General features: G+C 40.5%; 1 protein-coding gene across 1 annotated transcript in view; it reads left to right on the forward strand.

The window, feature by feature from the left end:
- The window catches only part of zcchc24 (zinc finger, CCHC domain containing 24), a 122,718-nt gene extending 104,435 nt beyond the window's left edge, over nt 1-18,283 (forward strand). The window contains exons 4-5 of the mRNA XM_034185448.1: nt 6,271-6,435; nt 11,590-18,283. Of these exons, the coding sequence (XP_034041339.1) occupies nt 6,271-6,435; nt 11,590-11,703 (279 nt within the window). The 3' untranslated portion in view covers nt 11,704-18,283. The remainder of the gene's footprint in view (nt 1-6,270; nt 6,436-11,589) is intronic.
- Nucleotides 18,284-22,492: the final 4,209 nt, after the last annotated feature.

Raw genomic sequence — 22,492 nt, forward strand, 5'->3', positions numbered from 1 at the left:
CCCGGAGGAGCCCATGCAGTTGGGACGCACCCGGCTGTCCACAAAGGAGCGGCAGCGCCGAAAAGACCAGGGCCTGTGTTTTTACTGTGGTCAAGCAGGTCATGTGGTCACAGAATGCCAAGCCGGGGTGCCCCCGTGCGGTCGCCATCGGTATGACGGGTGAGTCAGAATTCCATAACTTCAATTTCTCCCCAAAATGTTATCATGGCAAGCTTTGTTTCCGATCATTCGTCATGTTCTGTACCGGTATTTATTGATTCTGGTTCCGATGATAATTTACTGCAATCCTCTCTTGCCAGGTCTCTACACCTTAAGCTGTACTGTCTCTCATGTCCGCTGGTTATGTCTGCCGTAGATGGCCATGAACTCTGTCAAATCACTCACCGCACCCAGTCTGTTCAGTTGATCATAGCCGGTACACATTCCGAAGCCATAAGCTTCCACGTATTTGATAGACTGACTCACTCCGCCATTTTGGGGATTCCCTGGCTAAAGAAACTGTCCACAGATAGACTGGTCTGCGGGACGAATCAATTCTTGGGGTCCTGCTTGTTCAGGGCGATGTATAGTAACGTCCGCAAGGATCACCTGTTCTCCAAATCCCAATCTGATTGGAGTTCCTCCGAATTATCACGACCTAGCAGAAGTGTTTAGCAAAGCAACGGCTAAATCGCTTCCTCCACACAAAGCTTATGACTGCGCTATTGAGCTGCTTCCCGGGGCCAGCCCTCCTTGGGGGAAGTTGTTTTCTCTGACTGCACCTGAACACATCGCCATGAATGTTTACATCCGCGAGTCTTTAGAGGCTGGCTTTATTTGTCCGTCGTCCTCTCTCACCAGGGCAGGGTTCTTTTTTGTCGAAAAGAAAGACAAGTTACTCCCGCCCTGTATTGACTACAGGGAACTTAATGACATTACAGTTAAGAACCGTCATCCCCTACCACTAATCGCTACTGTGTTTGAGCTACTAGAGGGCGCCAAAATCTTCACTAAACTCAATCTCTGCAATGCGTACCATTTAGTGCAGATTAAACAAGGTGATGAATGGAAGACTGTGTTCAACACTCCCACCGGTCATTATGAGTATTTAGTGATGCCCTTTGGCTTAACTAATGCTCCTGCTGTGTTTCAAAATCTGGTCAATGATGTTTTACGGGACTTCCTGAATAAGTTTGTGTTTGTATATTTAGATGACATCCTAATCTACTCTCCCGATGTTGATGCTCATTACCGACATTTTTCGATTAGTCCTTGAAACTTTATTATGCAACCAGTTGTTTGTCAATGCCGAGAAATGCGAATTTCACAAATCGACAATATCATTTTTAGGATTCGTAATTTCCCCAGGAAAGACTCAGATGGACCCAGAAAAAGTAGCTGCAGTGCGTGAGTGGGCAATTCCAAAGGACCGAAAGGAGGTCCAAAGGTTTCTTGGCTTTGCTAATTTTTACTAAAAATTCATTCGTAATTTTAGTTCAGTGGCAGCTCCTTTACACAAGTTAACCTCATCCCTCCAAACCTTTCAGTGGTCGCCAGAGTGTGATAAAGCTTTTCAGGTGCTAAAGAAACAGTTCACAATGGCCCCCATGCTTCTCCTCCCTGACCCCGCCAGACAGTTCGTGGTTGAAGTTGACGCTTCCGATGTTGGTATCGGGGCCGTTTTGTCCCAGATCAATCCAGTAGATAAAAGGTTACATCCTTGTGCCTTTTTAATCAAGAAAATTAAGTCCGGCTGAACGCAATTACCATATCGGCTATCGCAAACTTTTGCCGGTCAAAGTGGCCTTGGAGGAGTGGCGCCACTGGTTGGAAGGGGCACAAGTACCATTTTTAGTATGGACTGATCACAAGAACCTCGAATACCTGCGCTCTCCTAAGAGACTTAATTCCAGACAAGCTTGGTGGTGGTTTTTCCAGTCGGTTTCATTTCGTGCTATCATTCAGGCCGGGATCCAAGAACAGCAAGCCAGATGCTCTCTCCTGACGGGAGGACCCGTCGGAAGAGACGTCTGACCCTGACACTATCCTACCCACATCTTGTTTCCTCTCTGCACTCACTTGGGACATTGAGACCAAGAATATGAACTGAATATGTTGAGGCTTGTCCTTCCTGCGCAATGTGCAAGTCCTCTACCCGACCACCTACTGGCAAGCTCCTCCCACTACCCGTTCCTACACAACCGTGGTCGCACATCTCAGTGGACTTCGTAACGGGCCTACCGCCTTCCAAGGGTAATACTGTAATACTGACAGTTGTGGACCGCCTATCTAAGATGACGCACTTTGTACCTCTACCAAAATTACCTACCGCTAAAAAGACCGCTGAAATACTATTGAACCACGTGTTTAGGCTACATGGTTTTCCTCAGGACATTGTTTTGGATCGGGGTCTGCAATTTGTCTCACGGTTTTGGGGCGAATTCTGCCGACTGCTGGGTGTTTCCTCCAGTCTCACCTCCGGGTACCACCCGCAGGCTAATGGACAATCCGAGAGGCTCAATCAGGAAATGGAAAAAGGTCCTCGCATTCTCGCATCACAACACCCAACATCCTTGTCTACACAATTAGTATGGGTAGAACTCGCCCACAACAGTCTGCCGTCTGCATCCACTGGCTACTCCCCATTTCATGTGTTGCATGGATTTCAGCCTACTCTGTTCTCCTCCACAGACCTGACTTCTCATGTACCCTCAGCTCTTTCACGCCCGTCGGGCCTTACTACATTCCACAGCGGCCTACAAGGCCACCGCGGACAGGAAGAGGTCACAGGAACCTGCTTACTCACCTGGACAACGTGTGTGGCTCTCCACCCGCTACCTGGCCCTTTGGGGTCTACCACGGAAGCTTGCTCCCAGGTTCATGGGTCCATTTCCCATTGCTAAAGTCATTAACCCGGTTCCTGTTCGCCTTCGGCTGCCCAGGTCCATGAGGATACACCCCACCTTTCACGTCAGCCAGGTGAAACCTGCCCGTGCCAGTCCTCTGTGCCCTCCGGCAGTTCCCCCGCTGTCTGCCCGGTTCATGGGTGGTGGGCCTGTCTTTTCTGTGCGGTGCCTCTTGGGGTCTCGGTGGCGTGGGAGGGGGGTGCAGTATCTGGTGGACTGGGACGGGTACGGGCCGGAGGAGCATTCCTGGGTCCCTGCCCGCTTCATCCTGGACCCGGACCTGATTTCAGACTTTCACGCTCGGCCTCCTGACTCCCCTGGGCCATCGGGTGCCGGCCGTTAGGTGAGGGGTACTGTCATGTACTGTGTGGTCATGCCTTGGTTGGGGTTCTGTTTCTTTCTCTGTGTAGTTCCTGCATTGTTATTATGGTCTTATTGGGGAAGTTGTTGGTTTGTGCTGTATGTGTGACTTGTCTTGCTGGGTGTTTCCTGCTTGGGCTTCTCTGTCCCTATTTCTCTTGTCTGTCTCACTTGGTGCTTGGTGGGGGGGTTACACTCTGTCTAGGCCACACCCTGTTCCGGTTCTTTCCACAGGTGTTCCTAATCTGTAGCTCACTACTTGATGTATTTAAGCTTCATTGGTTGCACTGATAATTTGCCTGATCGTTGCGCCTTGTGCCCTCGCTTCTAGCTCCGTTCTTTGTATTGTTCAAGTCCTGCTGCCACGTATGTTTTTGACCATCTGCCTGTTTTTCTCACCCACGCAACTCACCTGATGATTTTGATCTGTTTGCTACTCTTGGACTGCCTCTTTGTGTACCGGACCCCATTGATACCTCCAGTAAACGTCTTATTGAACCAGAACTACTGTGTCCAGTCTCGCATTTGTCTCCAGCCATCCCAGCTAAAGTATCCTGTCACAACAGTCTTGCACAATATGACCCATTTAAATACTAAGTGACAATCAGCCATTGTTTTCTTCTTTACTTTGGGAGTTTGGAGTAAGAACACTTTGAGGTTGGAAGTGGAAACTGTCAACTGGGAAATTTTTACATCCCACTTCATCTGTCTGCACAGCACAAGAATTTAAATTCATTTGACAATTTCAAAGTCAGTTTATGTCAAATGGAGTTTTAAAAACAACAAACAAACTTGAGAGAGACTGTGGTGGAAGGAGCAAGAATGGCAGCCTGTTTGTAGTTGGGATCATACAGTAACTACATCATTTGTAGGAGAGCATCCAACCATATGTTGCCGTGCCTTTGTCTCTAAGATAACCCGTTGAATGCATCAAGAAAATCCTGTCAGTGTGTATTGAGTCATGTGTAGGCCAACAGGAGTCAGATTTTCCAGCCTGTGTGCTGTCACAGTGGGAGATGCATTGCTGACAGTAGGGTTGAGGTCATGCTGCTGAGGGACGGGACTGTACTGAAGCTGGGACACTCATATTGGTTCAGTGGTTGTGATGCAAACTGCTGACGTGTGTTAGGACAGCACCAGATGTTGCTGATTAACTTAGTGTTACTAACACTCGGACTGGGACTACGTAAAGAAAGACCAGGGATGTACATTGTACCCCTCCTCAAACCAGCCTGTGCCTCCACATTACCCCCCCATACTTTTCTAAGTTTGCTGCCATTGTTGAAGTGATTATGAAAGAATTCTGCAGTCTTGTAGAGAATCAAGACTGGACTGAAAACATCTGATTTCATTTTGGAAAGCAAAGTGTATTTCTCAATCTTCTGGAAAACTGCCACCATCTGCATGCTTTGCATTAAGATCGCTTCAAAACAGATAGCCATCTGCGCACAAAAGTATATACATTTGAGATAAAATACACAATTTTTTGCTACACTCATTTCCAAGTCTCATTTAATAAAATAATTTTGTTTACCAAAATTACACTCCTGGGATTAGAACTCTGGACTTATGTCCAATTTATTCAGAGGAATGCCTGATATCTTTTTCTTTTCTTGGTTTATTCATTTCTTGATAATGGGTACAGTTTTAAAAGGGGTCACATTGTGCAAGATGTTTTGTATGTTTAACAGTTTGAAATAGTGGGGGTTTCGTGGTAAAAATCCTCAACATGCCACATTTCCATGTTTGTGCTTGTCAATTCTCTTGCTCTAAGGAAAGTGGAGCTCAGAAATTGCTCATTTTAGACTAATGTGACATATGTCACACCTTGAGGCACACCCACTGTACCAGTCTTTCAGAGTCCTGCTCCACCCCCTTTCAAGTGGGAATGTGGCCCAAAACAGCTTTTTTCCTTTTAAAGCAAGAGGCACAGATATAGACTATGTTTTTTTTTTGTATTTTGTTTTATTATGATACATCATTTCAGTGTCATTGGTGATTCAATTTTGATCAAAGTCATCAATTTAAATTATATCAAGCCATTAATTATGTATAATTAGGGACATGGTTGACTTAACTGATAGTTAGGTGTGAGTGTTTGTGGTCCAGGCTTTCTTTGTGGTTATTTGAACAAACAGATCATCTAAGAAGTCTGTGCTCCTGTATTTACAGTAAGGAAAATTGTAGTATTTAATTTGTATGTTAGCAAAGTTAGCACTAATTAGCAAGTGCAGCGATTTAGATAATGATAGCTACAGTGATAGTGCACGGGTTATCGAGGGTATATAGCAGTCATAGTTTTAATAGCTGCACAAAAACTACCAGTTACTACAACCACCAACAAGTCCGCAAAAATATGCATTAATCAGTCACCTGAACTCAGGCTATCTCGCTTGTTAGCCTTAGATAGCTTGGTATCTTCAAGATAGGCCATTTCATGTTTCCTTCATCCCACCCAGGTCACGTCAGTCTTACCCATGCTCCACCGCCTTTACCATTTATTTGTTGACCAGGCAAAATCAGACACTGCCAAGATGGAGGCATTATTGTGCCAGTTGTGTGGGTGACATTATGGAGGGGTTATTTATTACTTTTATAGTTTGTGTATATAGTAATCCCATTTAAACTCTTCTTAAGCACACTTAATCGTACATTTGTTACATGCTTTTAGGAAAAATACAAGTCCTTTTTTTCCCCTACTAATACTGTTTTACTTGCCCAAATAAATAAAGTGGGCAAAATGAACTCAGTGGAGTGGCCTCTCCCAAAGATATTGCCCTGTGGCTTGCTAGTAATCATTTCCCTCATGAGAATCAGAGGAGTAATTTAACACAGATGTAATGGAAGTAAATGTCAATGACATAACCACACATTGTGCCAAAATCATGTGTATGTGTGCTGTATGAAGCCATCTGACATTATATTAGCACGTTAAAGCTAGGCACACCTTCGCCATCCACGACTGGATGGTGAAGTGTAGTCTACAAATCTGAACTTTAAGATAAGTCTGCTTTTCTATTTGCAGGCCCGACCCAAAGGAGAGGGCCTGACACCTTACCAGGGAAAGAAGAGATGTTTTGGAGAGTACAAGTGCCCTAAGTGCAAGCGGAAGTGGATGAGCGGCAACTCGTGGGCCAACATGGGACAAGAATGTATCAAATGCCACATCAACGTTTATCCACACAAACAGGTACTGAGATAACTCCCATCACACCCACGTTGAGAGAGTCAATAAAGACTAAAAGGTATTACTCATGCTGTAGAAGTGCTAGATTGAGTCCAGACTCTGGTTTGTGTGGCTGTATTGTTCTGAGGCTGTTCCAGAAGGGTCCATTAAATAAAATAAATTAATAAAATCATACCAATAAGAATTTCCTGAGCTGCTGTGGTAAAAAACAAACTTTGAATAGTCTAATTACATGTCCTAGCTGATAAAAACTGGGCATTATTTACTGACTGATGTGAAAACAATAATAATAATAATAATAAAAACCACCATCATTAGTGCCTTACGGAATCTGACTTCATGGCAAATGAAGCTCACAGCTGGAGAAATTCCCTTCCTCACATCTAAGAATATGAAAAAAGTGAAATCATAATAGCCAAGATGTTGTAGTCTTTTTCTGCACAGTGATTGCACAGAGGGAATTCATGCGATTATGAGATGTCTGTTTGGTTTAACTTCTAAAATCCTTACAGTCTGTTAATCAGCTCAGAAAGGATCCTGCATTTGAAGAACAGGTGATAAGATAATGGGGATAAAAAAAAGATTAATAGAAAAACATCTTTCCACAAGGCACTTCACAATCACAACATCTCAAATGAATGAAACCCCGATGAGAGTTTTTGGGTCGACGCACCGCCATCAGCAAGCCAAAATGAGAGACTATCTTTTGGACAAATGGTGTTTCTTCTCCGGTAGAGATGCAGAACCCTGGGAGAATCAATGCTATGGTGCAATGAAGCTGGTCTGGCAGCACTTAAAACACTTTAAGATGGTCTTTGTTACCTGTCTGTATATTTATCCTTGACAATTCATGTCTTAACGTGTTCTTTTCCACATTCCTTTGAGGGTTTTGTTGAATCAATGAATACCCTGATAGCAACACTCCAGAAGCTGAGTGAGGAATCAGAGTGTCTCGGTTTGTGATTGTCTTCAATCAAAACTAAGTTCAAGGTGTTCATTGAGTTCCTGGAATCAGCCATCAAAAGTGTATCAAGGTGGCTGGACAGAGATAATTGATAACTGCATCATAGACTGTCAACAAAGTCTACAGGGTATTCTAGTACTTCCTATCTTACTGTATGGTTGTAAAACTTGGATTCTAACTAGTGACCTCACTAGATGCCTCATGCCACCCTGAAGCACCCTTGGCTACCGCTGGAATGACTTCATGTCAAATCAGTGGTTACTTAAGCAGACTCAGATGAGGCATACTTCTTGCACTGCGATGGAATGTTGACTACGACATCATCCCCCTGTACCATGTTTCTCTGTGGATTATGCAGCGTGCAGGTGCCTCAGTGATTCCAACAACTGCAAAAAAGGACAAGAGGATGCCTGCATTTCACCTGGCTGTGTCACATACAGTTATGGTTGAAGGTTTACATACATTTGTCGTGGACATGAATGTTATAGTAATTTTGGGTGTTTAATGATGTCTTTGAGCCATTGTTCTCCAAGGGTAGGTGGAATGATTGTACAGCATACATCATTAATAACTTTAAAAACAAGAATTGGGTGCACAAGTTTGAATTTATTTTAGATCTTCTCTAATCCACACATTTTTACCAATTTCAAACCTAAATTCAAACCCAGTTCTTGTTTTTAAGAGTCACTGATGATGTATGATGCATAATCATTCCACCCTAGCAAAAAAACAGTTCAAAGAAATCATTAAAAGCCTAACATGACCATGACATTTGTGCCCATGATAAGTGTACGTAAACGTCTGACTACAATGACAGATAGCTACATTCACAAAATACTAATAGATCAGTTGTCTGTTGGGTTGTTGCCAACAATAACCAAGGGCGCTTCCATAGTCTGGAATGAATGCATCGCTGTGCGACACCAGTGCATATTCCAAGACTTTTACTGGACCAATTCCCTCTGATCCACTTCAGAAATGTGATTCAGATTTCTGCTTGAGGCCCCGTTGTTCCCGACAAACTCTCCAAGCTGGTAACGCTTGGATGAAGTAAAGCAGGAAAGGGACATTGATTGATTGAAAGACATTTATGCTGAAAAGTCACACCAGGAGTCGCAGCATTCCCAAACTGTGGAAAGGTAATGGGTAATTTCATCCAAATCTGGTGTCTTATGGCAAAGCTGCACACATGCAAGCCAATTCTCTGCCTTTTCAGAGTCAACCCAATAAACGTATTTTCCCTGTCAGCATTTGAAATGGACCACTAACCTTCATATTCTACAGTATCAAAGAGCTCAGCTTCTCAGTACTGCTCCCTTGTTCCTGTAGGAGTCCCATATGTGAATATGTATTTTCTAATCCTATCCACATGCATAAAACAGACAGCAAATTAATTCCTTGAAAGCCCACCAGCATTCATGCTCTTAAAATAAGCATTCCATAATTCAAATCCCAGAATTCTGGCTTGTGATTACAGCATCTTTGCCAACATACATACCAAATGGACCTCACAAAGAGAAAAAGAACTCAGACTCTGATGCCTATAACCTGATTGGGCTTCAGGATTTTGCTCAGTGACACTTCAGCAGGGCTGTCGGGGGGTTTGAACCAAGTTCCTCTCACCAGTGTAGAGACCCCTTAAAAATACATCAGATTTTCCATCTTTCCACACAGACTTAATGTCTTTGAAGCACTAATAGTAAAGTCTCAATACTTCCTGGCAGATTCATTAGTTGACGACTGAAATTCTCTTCTTGTAATGACCCATGGCAACCTGGTTCCCTTTTGAAAGAAAAAAAAGTGAATAAAATAATAATAGCAAAAAACGATATAATCCTCTTGATTGCTAAATTAACCAACTACAAAGTGCTGACACAGACTCAAAAGAAGTTGGAAGAAGACATTTCTGTATTTCATGCAGATTTTTTAATGTAGCTTTAATTGTTAATACCAAGTTGTAAAAGTGCACTGTACATTTCCTGAGTTGCTGGTGCTTTGCCATTTCTCTGCAGCCCACTGTGTAAAGTGCACGTCTGCTCTGTGATGACGATAATTTTGTGGCCAAAGCTAGGGTGGCCCAGAGAGCCCATCACACTGGAACTTGGGAAAATGCATGCAAATACAAGCACGTGCAAATTAAAAAATTATTCCGCAAATCACTATTTTGTGCATCACTATTTTTTTATCCCCTGGAAATATTTCAATTGTCATGTGGTCTTATCTGCAGCACGTTGTCTTGGTGGTTTTTGGGTTGTTTTTTTTTATTATTATTATTTGGTTGTGTTGTGATAGTTTTCTGCATGTGTAGTCATACTAATTAAGTTTTTTCTTTATTTGCATGTGTTGTGTCTATTTGCATGCATTTTCTCAAGTTGCAGTGTGAGCTCTCTGGGCCACAAAGCAGTTTTTGTTGTTGTTTTTTTAATTTGGTTGTAACTGAATTGACTATGCTGCAAATCAACTGCTGTTAAAATTCAGTGAGTGTCTCCATAGATCTGGTGAACTGTGATGCGACACATCAGTTCAAAAAGCAGTTTTGTTTTGACGAGGTGATAACCCATAGACATACTATCTGTTACCTATTTATGGTTGGTGAATGTTGGGTTGGTGATTAGGAACACGTGGCATTGTCAGGGACAAGCCATTTCCACCTAAAAATACACTACAGCAGAGAAGTGAACCTTATTTTCTGATTCCTCCGTACAGCAGTTAGGTTTTAAAACTCAAATAATGCACCCACACAAACCTTGTGGAATGAATCTTTGAAAAAAAAAAATAGCTATGAAAGAGAACATTCTGGAAGGAGAAGGTGAAGACCCTCATCATACTTAGTACGAATAAGCACGATCCAAGCTGAATCTGGCAGAATGTAAAAAAAGAAACCAGAATTCATGAAACATCTGGGAATAAAAATTGCGGAGGGCAGCCGTCCGAACACCCAGGCTGCGCTCCAACCTGCCCCAACTGATTCATGCATGTGTTGTGCACATGCGCCTTTGAACGCAGTACAAATGTACGTGGAACAGAGTAACAGTACCTGGACAGCTGCCAGACTGCAGTAAGAACAATAAGAACGCATTTACAAGCTGTAAGATTACGGTCCAGTTGTGGTTCGGCAGAATATAATCCAGCAGTACACGAGAAGCACTTGTGGTGCATTCAGGCACATTCGGCCACCATTCAACGTGGCGGAAACATGCCGAATGTCCCCCCGAATGTGATCAGAATATCACAAATGCCGTTTTCACACCATCCCATTGTTTAGAATGCAGTCAGGCGGCACTTCGACTGTTGTTCGATAGTGGTTCCACCTCGACTAGACCACGACTATTTTGAAGCTGTGCAAAACATTCGAGGCAGCCACACCACTGTGCCGATGGTTTAGACTGCTCGAAGAATGCTGTCCGACGTTTTCAAATGCACCTTGACACTCCCCAAATGTGGGCCGAATTTTCATTCGGACGGGATTCGGGCTAATTCGACCTCTAGTGTGATGGGGGTATGAGCAAGGTGTGCAGTGTGAATGGGGTTTGTGGGAGAGAGAGCGTTTTTGCATGGAAATGTACTAAATCAAAGAAATAAAGCACAACGGTTTATGTTCTAAAACTCAAATAACATGGTCACAAGTCCACACAGCCCTGCAGAAAGGATTTTCTATGAATGTAGCCTAAGCAGACTCTTCTTCATTCTTTCGCTGCCTCGCTCATTATATGTATGGTTTTGGATTTACACTTGAAATGAGCTTGCATGGGCAGCACGGTGACTTAGTGGTTAGCACTGATGCCTCACAGCAAGAAGGTTCTGCAGTTGTTTCCTGCCCTTTTTGTGTGGAGTTTGCATGTTCTCCCCGTGTCTGCGTGGGTTCCCTCCAGGTGCTCCGGCTTCCTCGTACATCCAAAGACATGCAGATTAGGTGAATTGGAATCTTTAAATTGGTCGAGTGTGCGAGTGTGAATGTGTTTGTCTGTCTGTGTGTGGACCTGTGATAGACTGGCATCCTGTCCCGCCTCACGCCCTATGACTGCTGGGATTGGCTCCAGCCCCCACGTGACCCTTAATTGAAGTAAGCAGGTATAGAGAATGGATGGATGAGCTTGCATGTCTGTTTCATCCATTTCCAAAAGACAGGTCTGCTTTTATGATAATGTCCTTTCATGTTTTTTTTTTTTAATCAGTTCTGTTTGTGTCCGCAGCGTCCGTTAGAGAAGCCTGATGGCCTGGATGTTTCTGACCAGAGTAAGGAACATCCACAGCACCTCTGCGAGAAATGTAAAGTCCTGGGCTACTACTGCCGCCGTGTGCAATAATCATCCTGATAGCATCTTTAACATCCTTCACCAAGGCTGGAGACTCCACCCGACCTGCATAGTTCTCATCCAGGTTTCCCTCATTTCCTGCCCCGTTCCCAACATGACATCCTCTCCTCCTCACATTTGTCCAAAGCCTTGAATATATAGACGGCAGTCTAACCTAATCCTCACACCTCTCTCATAATGCCCTCCTCTCCACCTCAAGATCACAGGACTTTGTAATTGTGACTTTTCATTGACAGTATTGAATTTGACACATTTTCACTCCAAGTGCTCTTTGACAAAAGTGAAAACTTTCCAAAAATCATTGACTCTAAATCTTATGTATGCCTTGTGTAGCAGTAATATGGCCTCATTATTCAAGTCCATACATATGAGCAGTTTGTTACTGCATTTATGAGTTGGCACTCGGCGTGTTATTCTTTGGTGTCGCTGACAGTATTGGTCTCATAGATTACCTCACTTTGGTGTTTGTTACCTCCACCAACCATTCAGAGGAGGGCGGAGTTTGTGTAATTGCCCCTGTTTGTCTAACTGGATGCTAAAACTCAAAAAGTAGCTGATGGATTAGAGTGAAATTGATCATTGGTATCTGCTTTTTTTAACATCATGAGATTTTCCTTTGATCTCATTCTTTAGCATTCTTGATATATGATGTCACAAAGGGGCTCAGTAGTCAGAATTCTGACTGGTCCCTCTCTCTCGGTTGATGGAGGCCATCGTTAACCTCGGCAGAGGTATGCGCTGTCTTGGAAGGCACCTTCTATTTGGCTTTGTGTTTACAGAGATCAGCCTTCCATTTCGCTGCCGAGTGAAGTGTGCGGTAATGTGATGAACGCATAACCTTGGCCGGGTTTCATAAAACAGTCTCATCTTTGAGTCTGTTAAACTTACTTACTTGACTACAGTTAGTTGCCCAACATTATCATCTAATCTCAGTTTCATATTGACGGCTAAACTTGTAGATGTAGTCTTCTGTCAGTCCATGATTTTCACGGGCATAGTGGCCTCGCGAGTGCTGTTGCCAAGAAACACCTCCAATGTGCGAGAGTTTTGTTTACTTCTGGGTTGGTTGTTGTCATGAACTATCAAGCCTTTGTTTCGTCAAGCGGCTTTATTAACACTTACGGACATATACAAACTGCAGAACGATGTACTTAGCGCTTACCCTAGCAGTTCTTCTTCTACACTTCCATCAAGCCTTTTTGTGCACACAGTGCTGCTCGGCGTACCAGCCTGGTGGCTAATGTGATAACGGTCACAAACACATCACGACAGTTGTCTGCTATAACTGGGGCCAAAAGCGGAGCTAGCTCTCCTTTTGAGGGAATACGAGCAACGTAGGCGTGCTCCTGAGTGTTCCATCAAGTGGTGGCACGTGACAGCTGCCAAAGTTTTGTCGACTAAATTAAGTTTAGCCTCCTCTGTGCCAGGCTAAAAACTTTAGTCAGGTAACATGAAACTTTAGCTGGCTAAACGCTTTGTAATGTCAAAAAATTGGTCAACTAAGTAAGTTTATTTGACTTAACAAGATTAGAGTGCTTCATGAAACCGGGCCCTGGCCTCTCATGACGCAATAATGTATTAGAGGCGTTTGATGCCATATTAGGTTCAACAGCACATCTTATTAACTGTGAATTAACTGAGGGATAATGTGCCATACATCCCTGGCTTACATTTGGCCTATTTATTTTCTTGTCTTATGTGCAATTTGAATATTAGCTGGGACATAGAGAAGTGTTTGTATGTTTGTGTATCAAAATATTGTATAACTGCTTTTTTGTGTCTTTAGAAACTACTGTAGATTCAGTTGCGTAGAGTTGCTCATTTAGATCTGTTGCAATTGCTAACAAATATGGTTTCATTTATCCTCTTTAATGTACATTTTTTGCCACACAAAGCCTTGTAAATCTAGTGTCATATAACAGATATTGCTCTGAATTCACAAACTGACAGCAGCAGCAACAGCAGTAACACTACTTGCACCATCCTCGTTGCTTCCTCACAGTGGCGCTTGCAAAAATATTCCACATTTCAAAGTCATGTGTGAAGTTGAGCTATTTGAAATGAACTTTTCACTTGTAATGCTTTAGTAGATTCTTAGCAGAAAAGAGTAAAAAACAAAGGAGGTTTTTGTCTGAACGAGTTTCAAAATGACATTCAAGTTCATGTTTTAGTGCCAATTCATGCCTGGCAGCCTGAGCGTAGTCGGGGAAACACAGTGAAGATAAATGGAAACTTGTCCAAAGAATTGTCCTCTTCAATATGACGTCAAACATTTAATTGCAGCATAAAGAAAGTCCAGAGGGAGGTGAAAGTGCAGTGATTTTCAGGACGGTTAAAAGGAGTGAATTATAGATGGGCTGTTTGGTGATGTGGTGATGAAGACTCAAGGATGTGAAAGTGATGAGAAACTACGATTACATCTGTTTTTGTGAGGCCTACTATTATAAACACAATGTCTTTAGCGGGACAGGAACACACTTTATCTTCATTATCTCGTTATGTATCGCACTACATAGGAAATCCACACTGATATGCAAAACGTACAGTTCATGTCATTTTTACTTATCAAAAGCTGCCTTTAAAGAAATATTATGAAACACATTTGTATATGTACTGTATTTGTAGCATTACAAAAGCTGGCTGAATATATATTTATCCTGTAAAATGATGTATGTGCCTTAAGAAGATTTAAATCTCATCAAGTATAAAAAAAAACAAACAAGCAAAAAACCTGAGATGAGATGGCCATTTGAAATTAGTTAAAGACGTGGTAGGTTTGGATTCAAAGTGGAATACGTGCAAGTGGGAATGATGAGCCATTCTACGTTTAATGCAGGTTCAAGGTGTGACGATGGGGAGTAACTTAACAGTTTGAACTGATACGATGCGTGTTTGCTTTATGATGATGTGCCTGCTTGGAATCCATTGGTGTTTGTAGCTGGAAGTGATTCTAAATCAACACAGTCTTAGTCAGTGCTCCCAATGGAATGGACTAACCAGTGACAATATTGACCTCACTTACACTTAAGTCTGTATATTTTTGGACACTGACGATTTTTTTTGTTGTTGTTATTTTATCCAGCAGCATTTGAATATGAGCTGTGGTAGTACAGATTGTGTGCTTTGATTTTCAGATATCTACATCCAATTCAGGTGAACGTTTTAGGAATCATAGCACTTTTTGAGTATGGGGCCCACATTTAATTTGGCAATTGCAGAGATGTTTTATACTTTTGTTGCCTTAAAAATGTCGGGACTATACACAAAAAGTGTTGTAATTCCAACTAAAGAATAAGAAAGATGAGAGGGCTGACTTCCATTGACCTGCACGGCAATTGGCTGAGCACCAGCGGACATTTTGATTTTGTGTAAGTGGCGCTGCTGTGGAAGACACAGGCATCAGAATACAGGCTGGTCATGCTGGCACTGATGCAACAATTTCAGTGTATATTTTGTATACTAAGTGACCAAATTATTATGGCTACACACGCAGATCATTCTTACTCAGGAAAAAAGTGATCAGGCTCTCAAAGAAGTTGGAACTAAATCCTCAGCAAAATCTTTTCCAAAAGGAGAGCTGACAACAACACCAGAACAGCTGATAGAGAAAAATTTGCGGAATGTCATTTTGTCACATCACAATTTAAGAGTCCACTAGATATGTAGGAACAGTTCAATATAATTATGTTGGAGTTCTAATATACTTAAATGAATTGGCCTTATAATTGTACTGAATTCCCAGAAGAGGGCAGGATTGTCTAAATGAAGGGAAGTGTCAGGAATACGTCAGCTTACATACGTATAGCTCAGTCCCAGAAATACTGTTGGCAAGACAAAATGTCCACTGTAAAGCAAGCATTCAGATTCATAAATAATATGAACCTATATGCTCTATTGTCATTATTAATAAAATTAATTATACTAATCAGACTATGACCTCAAATTTTCACTGTTTAATACAATAACATTTATTGGTGAAATGCTTTTAGTACGATATGACTAGGGGGAATAGATCTACAGGATAATGTACTGTAAAGTTATATCTTCAAAGGTCTCCTGTATTTATACAGCTACATATTGTACAGAAAGTTCAGGTATTATAATGCATGAATGTTTAATTCATATTTATTATGCATGTGTATATTTCAACTATAAATTCATATGATGAGCAATGGTCCACAGTGTTCAGTGTCCTCAGTGAAGCTGTGCTGTCAGCACACAACACCATAATGCTGCAAATCAACCAGTGATAGGTTGCACAGTGACACAAATTCAAAAAGGCTGCAAAATTACACGATAACTTATGAGTCGGCCATCTTGTCTTTTCTTCCTCTCTGGTTTCAACACTGTTAACCTTCAAATTTAAGATGACAGCTCACATATTCATTGTTTTCTTTCAACACTAAGTATGATGAGATTGCTTAGAACAGCAAACACTTTGTTCAAGTATATACAGACCTAACTGTATTATTTTTCCATTCTTGTACTTATTTTCTATGGAGCTGTCTGTGTTGATAGACACTGCAGTGGCTGATGATGGCACCTTTGAATTTTGTTAGAATCACATATTCAGGTTTTCCAGAAATTACTAGATTTCTGTGGTTGGAACATCGCACTATTTACACCAGAGCGTGCTCCATCAGCATGGTGCATTTGACGTTTGACATGTTTTGGAAAATACTTGAAAAGAACACATTTAGCATCAACCACAGTTTGGGTCACATGTACATAGATGACTCATGTAAATAGTGGTAAATCAGAATAGTGGTAGCAGAAATCGTGTAATTTCTGTAAATCTTTGGTCTCTCTAGGATGATTGAGGTCAATTCCAACTGTAAAACTAAAGCGCAGAATTGGCATTTGTTCATAAGTCAAAGACAGAATGAAAGATTGTAATTTTAGCTCATTGCTGTTGGAAACAATGTTTTTCTGTCCTTAAAATCTTCCTTGCGTTGCTCTGAGTGATGAAATTATAACCTAACTTTACACGTGAAACCGTCCTTGTCAAACCGAGAGGAGCCGATTGCAATGCCAACTTATGAATCACTTTGCAAGAAACAGTGTTAACAGGTTTTTGGCAGAATATGAATAATAAATAACTTCCTACATTGTGTAAAATACCCGTTGAGTATTTTATTCCGTCCAGAGAAACATGATGCAGAAGCCATTCTAAGTGGCAACTCTCGAGCCAATAGAAGCAGCCGATACATTTGAAAACACAAATCTTTGCTTTCAGACGTAACGTCTTTAAGTATGTATACTTGACTTTTCTAAAACCTTTTCCGTTCAAATTTGTTATTTTCTATGAATGAGATGTGTATTTTGGAACACTTAACAGATGTTAAAATTTTTAGCGCAATCTGTAAAAAATAAAAAAAAGGAAAAAAAAAAACAAAAAAAAACAAACCTTGAGTTATTTCCCTGACAACGATTTACAAATGACTGTTTTATGTATATATTTGATGGCCATCATTTTCAAAGGTAGTATCTCTTTTGAACTGTTATGCAATATTGAAGCTTTTTAGTGTGAAGAAGGGCCTATTATTCAGAAATAATTAAAGCTGGGAGTCTTTTTTTTTCTTAGACGTTTTACAATAATCTGAGGGGTTATCCTGCAGAAATATTTATAGAAAGATTTTTTTACAACACTTTATGTATAGAATATGCAACAAAGTTACACAAAAAAGGAAATATTGTTGTCTACATAGAATATTATTAGAAAAGCTGGTACATAATTAATACCCTTTCTCAGTTATAAGCCATTGTATTTTTGTCTTTTATCAGTGTTGAAAAATGCTATCCATTTCCTGTATTTGACTAACGATGAGCTGCCATTTTGCAGCCACTCAGTTGTTGCATGTATTTTTTTGTATACTGTAACTACAATATTATAAAGATATAGTGTTAACATGCAGAATCTTTTTTTTCTTAATTAGTGATGGATACTCACCACTGTAAAAGCACGTTAAACTGTGAGATATAGTTTGCTTAAAGCAGCAACAAGAAGAAACTATTGTAAAATGTTAGTGTTATTAGTAGATTAGGGAGTTTATACTTTTGTTAAGAAAACGCGTGTGACAAAAAACAGTTTTAGAGTTTAGCATGTGCATGTGTTTGGTTTTGAGTGAAATATTACTTTTGTGCAATGTAAACTTATTTAAATACAGTAGCGTGCTACATGACATTTTTAACACTATCAACAATTTTATAATTAATCGGGAAGCATTTCATTTAACGCTTGTCTTGCCTCTATGAATAATACATATTTACTGAATGTAATGTGTTAACACATGTGGTCAAGTGGAAAGTTATGTTTGTATTATTTACTGTCTGTATCACTTGAGATATCTGTAATGCAATATTGCAATATTGTAATATTTGAATTGGACAGAATGCAGGCGTGAGGTTGAACAGACGATTTTGGGAAACAAGGACAGTCGTGGGTTTTGAGAGGAGACCATCGGTCTGCTTTTCATGTCCATCAAACGGCATTCCAAAATGTGCCTTATTTGTTAGTTGGGAAAACATTTAGTGCTTGACTTGATGAATAAAAGTTATATTGGAAAAAAAATATGATTTGATTTGTGGTTTTATTTGTGCTGCAAGTTTGCTGGGAGGTTTTCAACCAGAGGCTGAGTGCCCACATTGTTTAAATACCAAATGTAGTACTTGAACTCACCTGTGCAGCCATGGTTGAATTGGTTTTAGAATGAGGCGTGGTCAGGCACATTTTTGAAGCATTGCTATTGTAAGGCAGCACAAAGTGTTTATCCTTTGTGCAACAAAAACTTGGACTAAAGTTGAGTTCAGAGTTCTTCTGGTGTAATATTTAGGGCCCCTTCACACATAACACGATTGAAGCCGTCTGGCGCATGGAGGAGGAATTACATACCACTCGTGAAAAATCTGAGCTGCCTCAAACGCCTCATACAGCTGTTGCCACAACCATTCACACACACCAGGGACCGAAAGACAGCGAGCGCCCATTCGAGTCCCCTCTCAACATCCAACACCGCTCGCTGGGCACTTAGAAAAGGTGGGGCTAGTCGTGCTCCCAGCAGGAGAGTAGAGTGCAGATGACCACATTCAAGCTGTCTGTGAAAATTGTCTAAGTGCTACGAGTGCGTTACCAAGCAACACATATGGGTGTGACTGTGCCGAACTCCCCCCGCAACATGGGGCGTGCGTGTGTTGTGCCCCCTGCTCCCCAACACATGTGGCCTGCGTGTCGCGTTTCTCCCCCCAACTCATATGGCGTGTGGCGGTGGGGGGAATCACACTTGCATGACATGCTGATAATTATGTACAGACAAGATGACATGGGGACCGGCCAGCCACATCTGAGTGCACAAAGCACGGCAAGGCGCCTTTCAGCTGATCACCGGCCAGCCACTCACTGACAGATGGAAATGACGGCTCAGTGCACACGACATGTTATATTAAAAACACAAAGAATACAGCCAGGACAATTAATTAAATACTACAATAACTACATACACAATTACATAACAAAGAACTAAATTAAATAATCACAGAACAAGGAAAAAGAGTGAAACTTTGTTCTGTGAGCTGATTGAAAACCGGGGGGGGGGGGGGGGGGGGGGTGTCTGTGTGAGCTGCTGCTGTTGAGATCTGTGGACCTGGAAGTTACAGCTGGAGAACACTGAAGGACATGACCATACAACGTGAAAATACATAAAAACATATATTGCAGGCATTGACATTAAGCTTTTTAGTGTACTTGTCCATAGGACAAGTAACCCTGGCAGTTTACTTGTCCTATAGGAAAAGCTGGTTGTCTGGACAACCCGTGAGTGAGATTCAAATTAAATATTTATCACATATACTTTGCTCTGATTTGTCACTTAATAAAAACCTGTCATACTTCTTTTGTTTGTAAGTAATTTAACTTTAATATTCCAACATAAGAATTGCAGCTGAAATAGAAAAATCATTACATTTCAACATTTTCTGGGATTGAGGCTCAGATTTAATATTTATCACATCTACTTTGCTGTGACATATCACTTCATGAAAAAGTTAATACAGTCACTCTCCTATGTGGGTGGTAAAATTTTGCAATTTTATTTCAGAAGATGTGGCAACAGAAACAGTTCATCTGTGGTAATACAGGGAGGCACTTATTGCCTTAATCAAAATTTAAAAATAAAAATAAAAAAAAGTCACTAAAAGACACAAAACAATGCATGGCCTGTGGTTTTATAGTTTTTCAAAATGTGGTGGTTTACTTTGTCTTCTATTTCTGTAACTGCAGACTGTATGAAACCAACATATTTCATGTTTTGTGAGATCAGCTTTATTTTTGTTAATATATATCCATTCCTACAATTGAGGCCTGCAGCATTTTCCAAGAAAAAAAAAGGTTGGGACAGGGCAGTTTATTGTTAATGGAAGAATTAGTTAATATTTACAGCCAGTTTTCTTGGGAAATGTCAGAGGATGAATGCATGAACATTTCCAACTCACTGAATATTTCTTAGACTTTATTTACATCAATCATTCAGAAATACAAACAGTGTGGTACCTTATGGTAAATCTGTGTCAGGTAGGCAGTTCTCAAAAACTAAATGTCCATGCTGGAAGAAGACAAGTGAGGGAAGCCACCAAGATAACTTTGGAAGAATGTTTGGCTTCTGTGGGTGTGAGTGGAGAAACTGGGAATATAACATTTTTATTTTATCTTCATTTTACATACAGTCCCTTTTTTTCATTTGTGGTTGTTTCTGTTCCATTTCTGAAATTATAGAACTGCTATAAGGAAAAGTGTTAACATTTTATTGTTTTTTTCAGACTTTTTAGTAGAACAAACACAAAAACCAAACTCTTATAAAGGAAAAAATTACACAAATATGCAGGAACAACTGAACAATGCAGACTGATTTGACTTGTGATTTTTGAAAATAAGCGGTAACTTACTTTGAAATAAATGAAACGCAGAGCTGCAGCCTAATAATTTTGAAAAATAAAAATCAGCAGCTTGTATTTTTATTCTGACTATAGACTCCATTTCCTCTTTTTTCTCCTCCTCAGTCACGTTTTGTGCTTGAACATTAAGCCATCTAAAATAAATATCTTTGGAAAATAACAGCCTGTTAAAGTTCAGAGTTCTCAGCTGCTTTATGTGATTTCTGCTTCTGAACATCACTGCAGAGATTCTACACATCAGGGTTTTTTTTAAACACACGTGTGTGATTTTTATTCTGTTCATTCATATATTCTCATTTTAAGGAATTTTGACAAATTTATTTCATCTCAAATTCAGTATAACTGTCACCGACACGCACACGGTGTGAACAGGACGTACCGTCAGAACAGTCCAGAGAGAAATAAAGTGACAAAGTGACAAAGTTTTTTATTCGGCACACAAAATATTCAAATAGAAAAAAATGAACAATTCCACAAACAAACACAGACAAAACTAGTGAGTCCGAAGGGTGTGGGCTGAAGCAAAGCTTATTAGCGCCCACCCCTGGTAGTACAAGTCCAACAATTCTAATCAGTCATATTTACATAAATACAAATTCACTACTACATGTCGACACACAGACATACACATCAATATACTATTCACTTATAATTATATTTATATAGTACCAGATCACAAGAAAGTCAAATCAAGGCACTTTACGCCAGTAAGGACTAACCTTACCAACCCCCAGAGCAAGCACTAGGCAACTGTGGTGAGGAAAAACTCCCTATAAGGAAGAAACCTCAAGCAGACCAGGCTCTTGGGGGTGACCCTCTGCTTGGGCTGTGCCATATATACCTATATACATACGTATATACTTTACAAACATAAATATATACATACATATACACAGTCACTTATATACATATACACCTACCCATATCTATATATCTACATACGCATATACATACCCACACATTCAAATATACAATAAGTCCCACTTATAAATTGAACATTCCATATAAATCAAATTATATTTGCCTCTTTATGATACTTAGACATGATGTTCTTTTTGAGTAGTTTCTTAAATCTTACTAAGGTACTACTCATTCTAACCTCTGTTGAACATTTGTTCCATTTCCTCACCCCAACCACAGACTCTGGACATGTCTCGGTAAGGCTTGGTTTTTCGCTCAAAATAAAGTTTGAATTGTAATGTAATCGACCAAATCTATGAATTTTAATAAATTTAAAGACACAAATAGAGAATGAGTTGGTTCACGGTATTGTTTATTGCAGATGATTCGTATGGCTCGTTTTTGCAAAAGGAATATTGGATTGGTATTTGATTTGTAAGTGTTTCCCCATGACTCAACACAATATGTCATATATGGTACCATCAGAGAATGATATAAAGTAGGTAACCCTTCTTGCGGCAATAGGTCTTTGGCTTTATACAAAATGGCTATAGTTTTTGACAATTTTGATTTCACATAATTTATATGTGGTTTCCAGCTAAGTTTATTATCAATTATAACACCTAAAAATGTATTCTCTGTTACTAACTCAATTTCCTTATTGTTTATAGTTAAAGTTTTACATTTGGGTGCCTGTTTATTTCCAAATATAATACATTTAGTTTTCCCAAGGTTGAGTGACAACTTATTAGCGTCAAACCAAACCTTAAATTTTTCCAGTTCTTTCTCCACTATGTCCAGAAGCTGTTCAAGATTTTCACCGCTACAGAACACAGTTGTATCATCCACAAAAAGGACACATCTCAGTGAACTCGACACCCAACTTATATCATTTATATAGATTATAAACAACAAAGGACCCAGCACTGAGCCC

This window comes from Thalassophryne amazonica, chromosome 13 (assembly GCF_902500255.1).
Source record: "Thalassophryne amazonica chromosome 13, fThaAma1.1, whole genome shotgun sequence".
NCBI lineage: Eukaryota > Metazoa > Chordata > Actinopteri > Batrachoidiformes > Batrachoididae > Thalassophryne > Thalassophryne amazonica.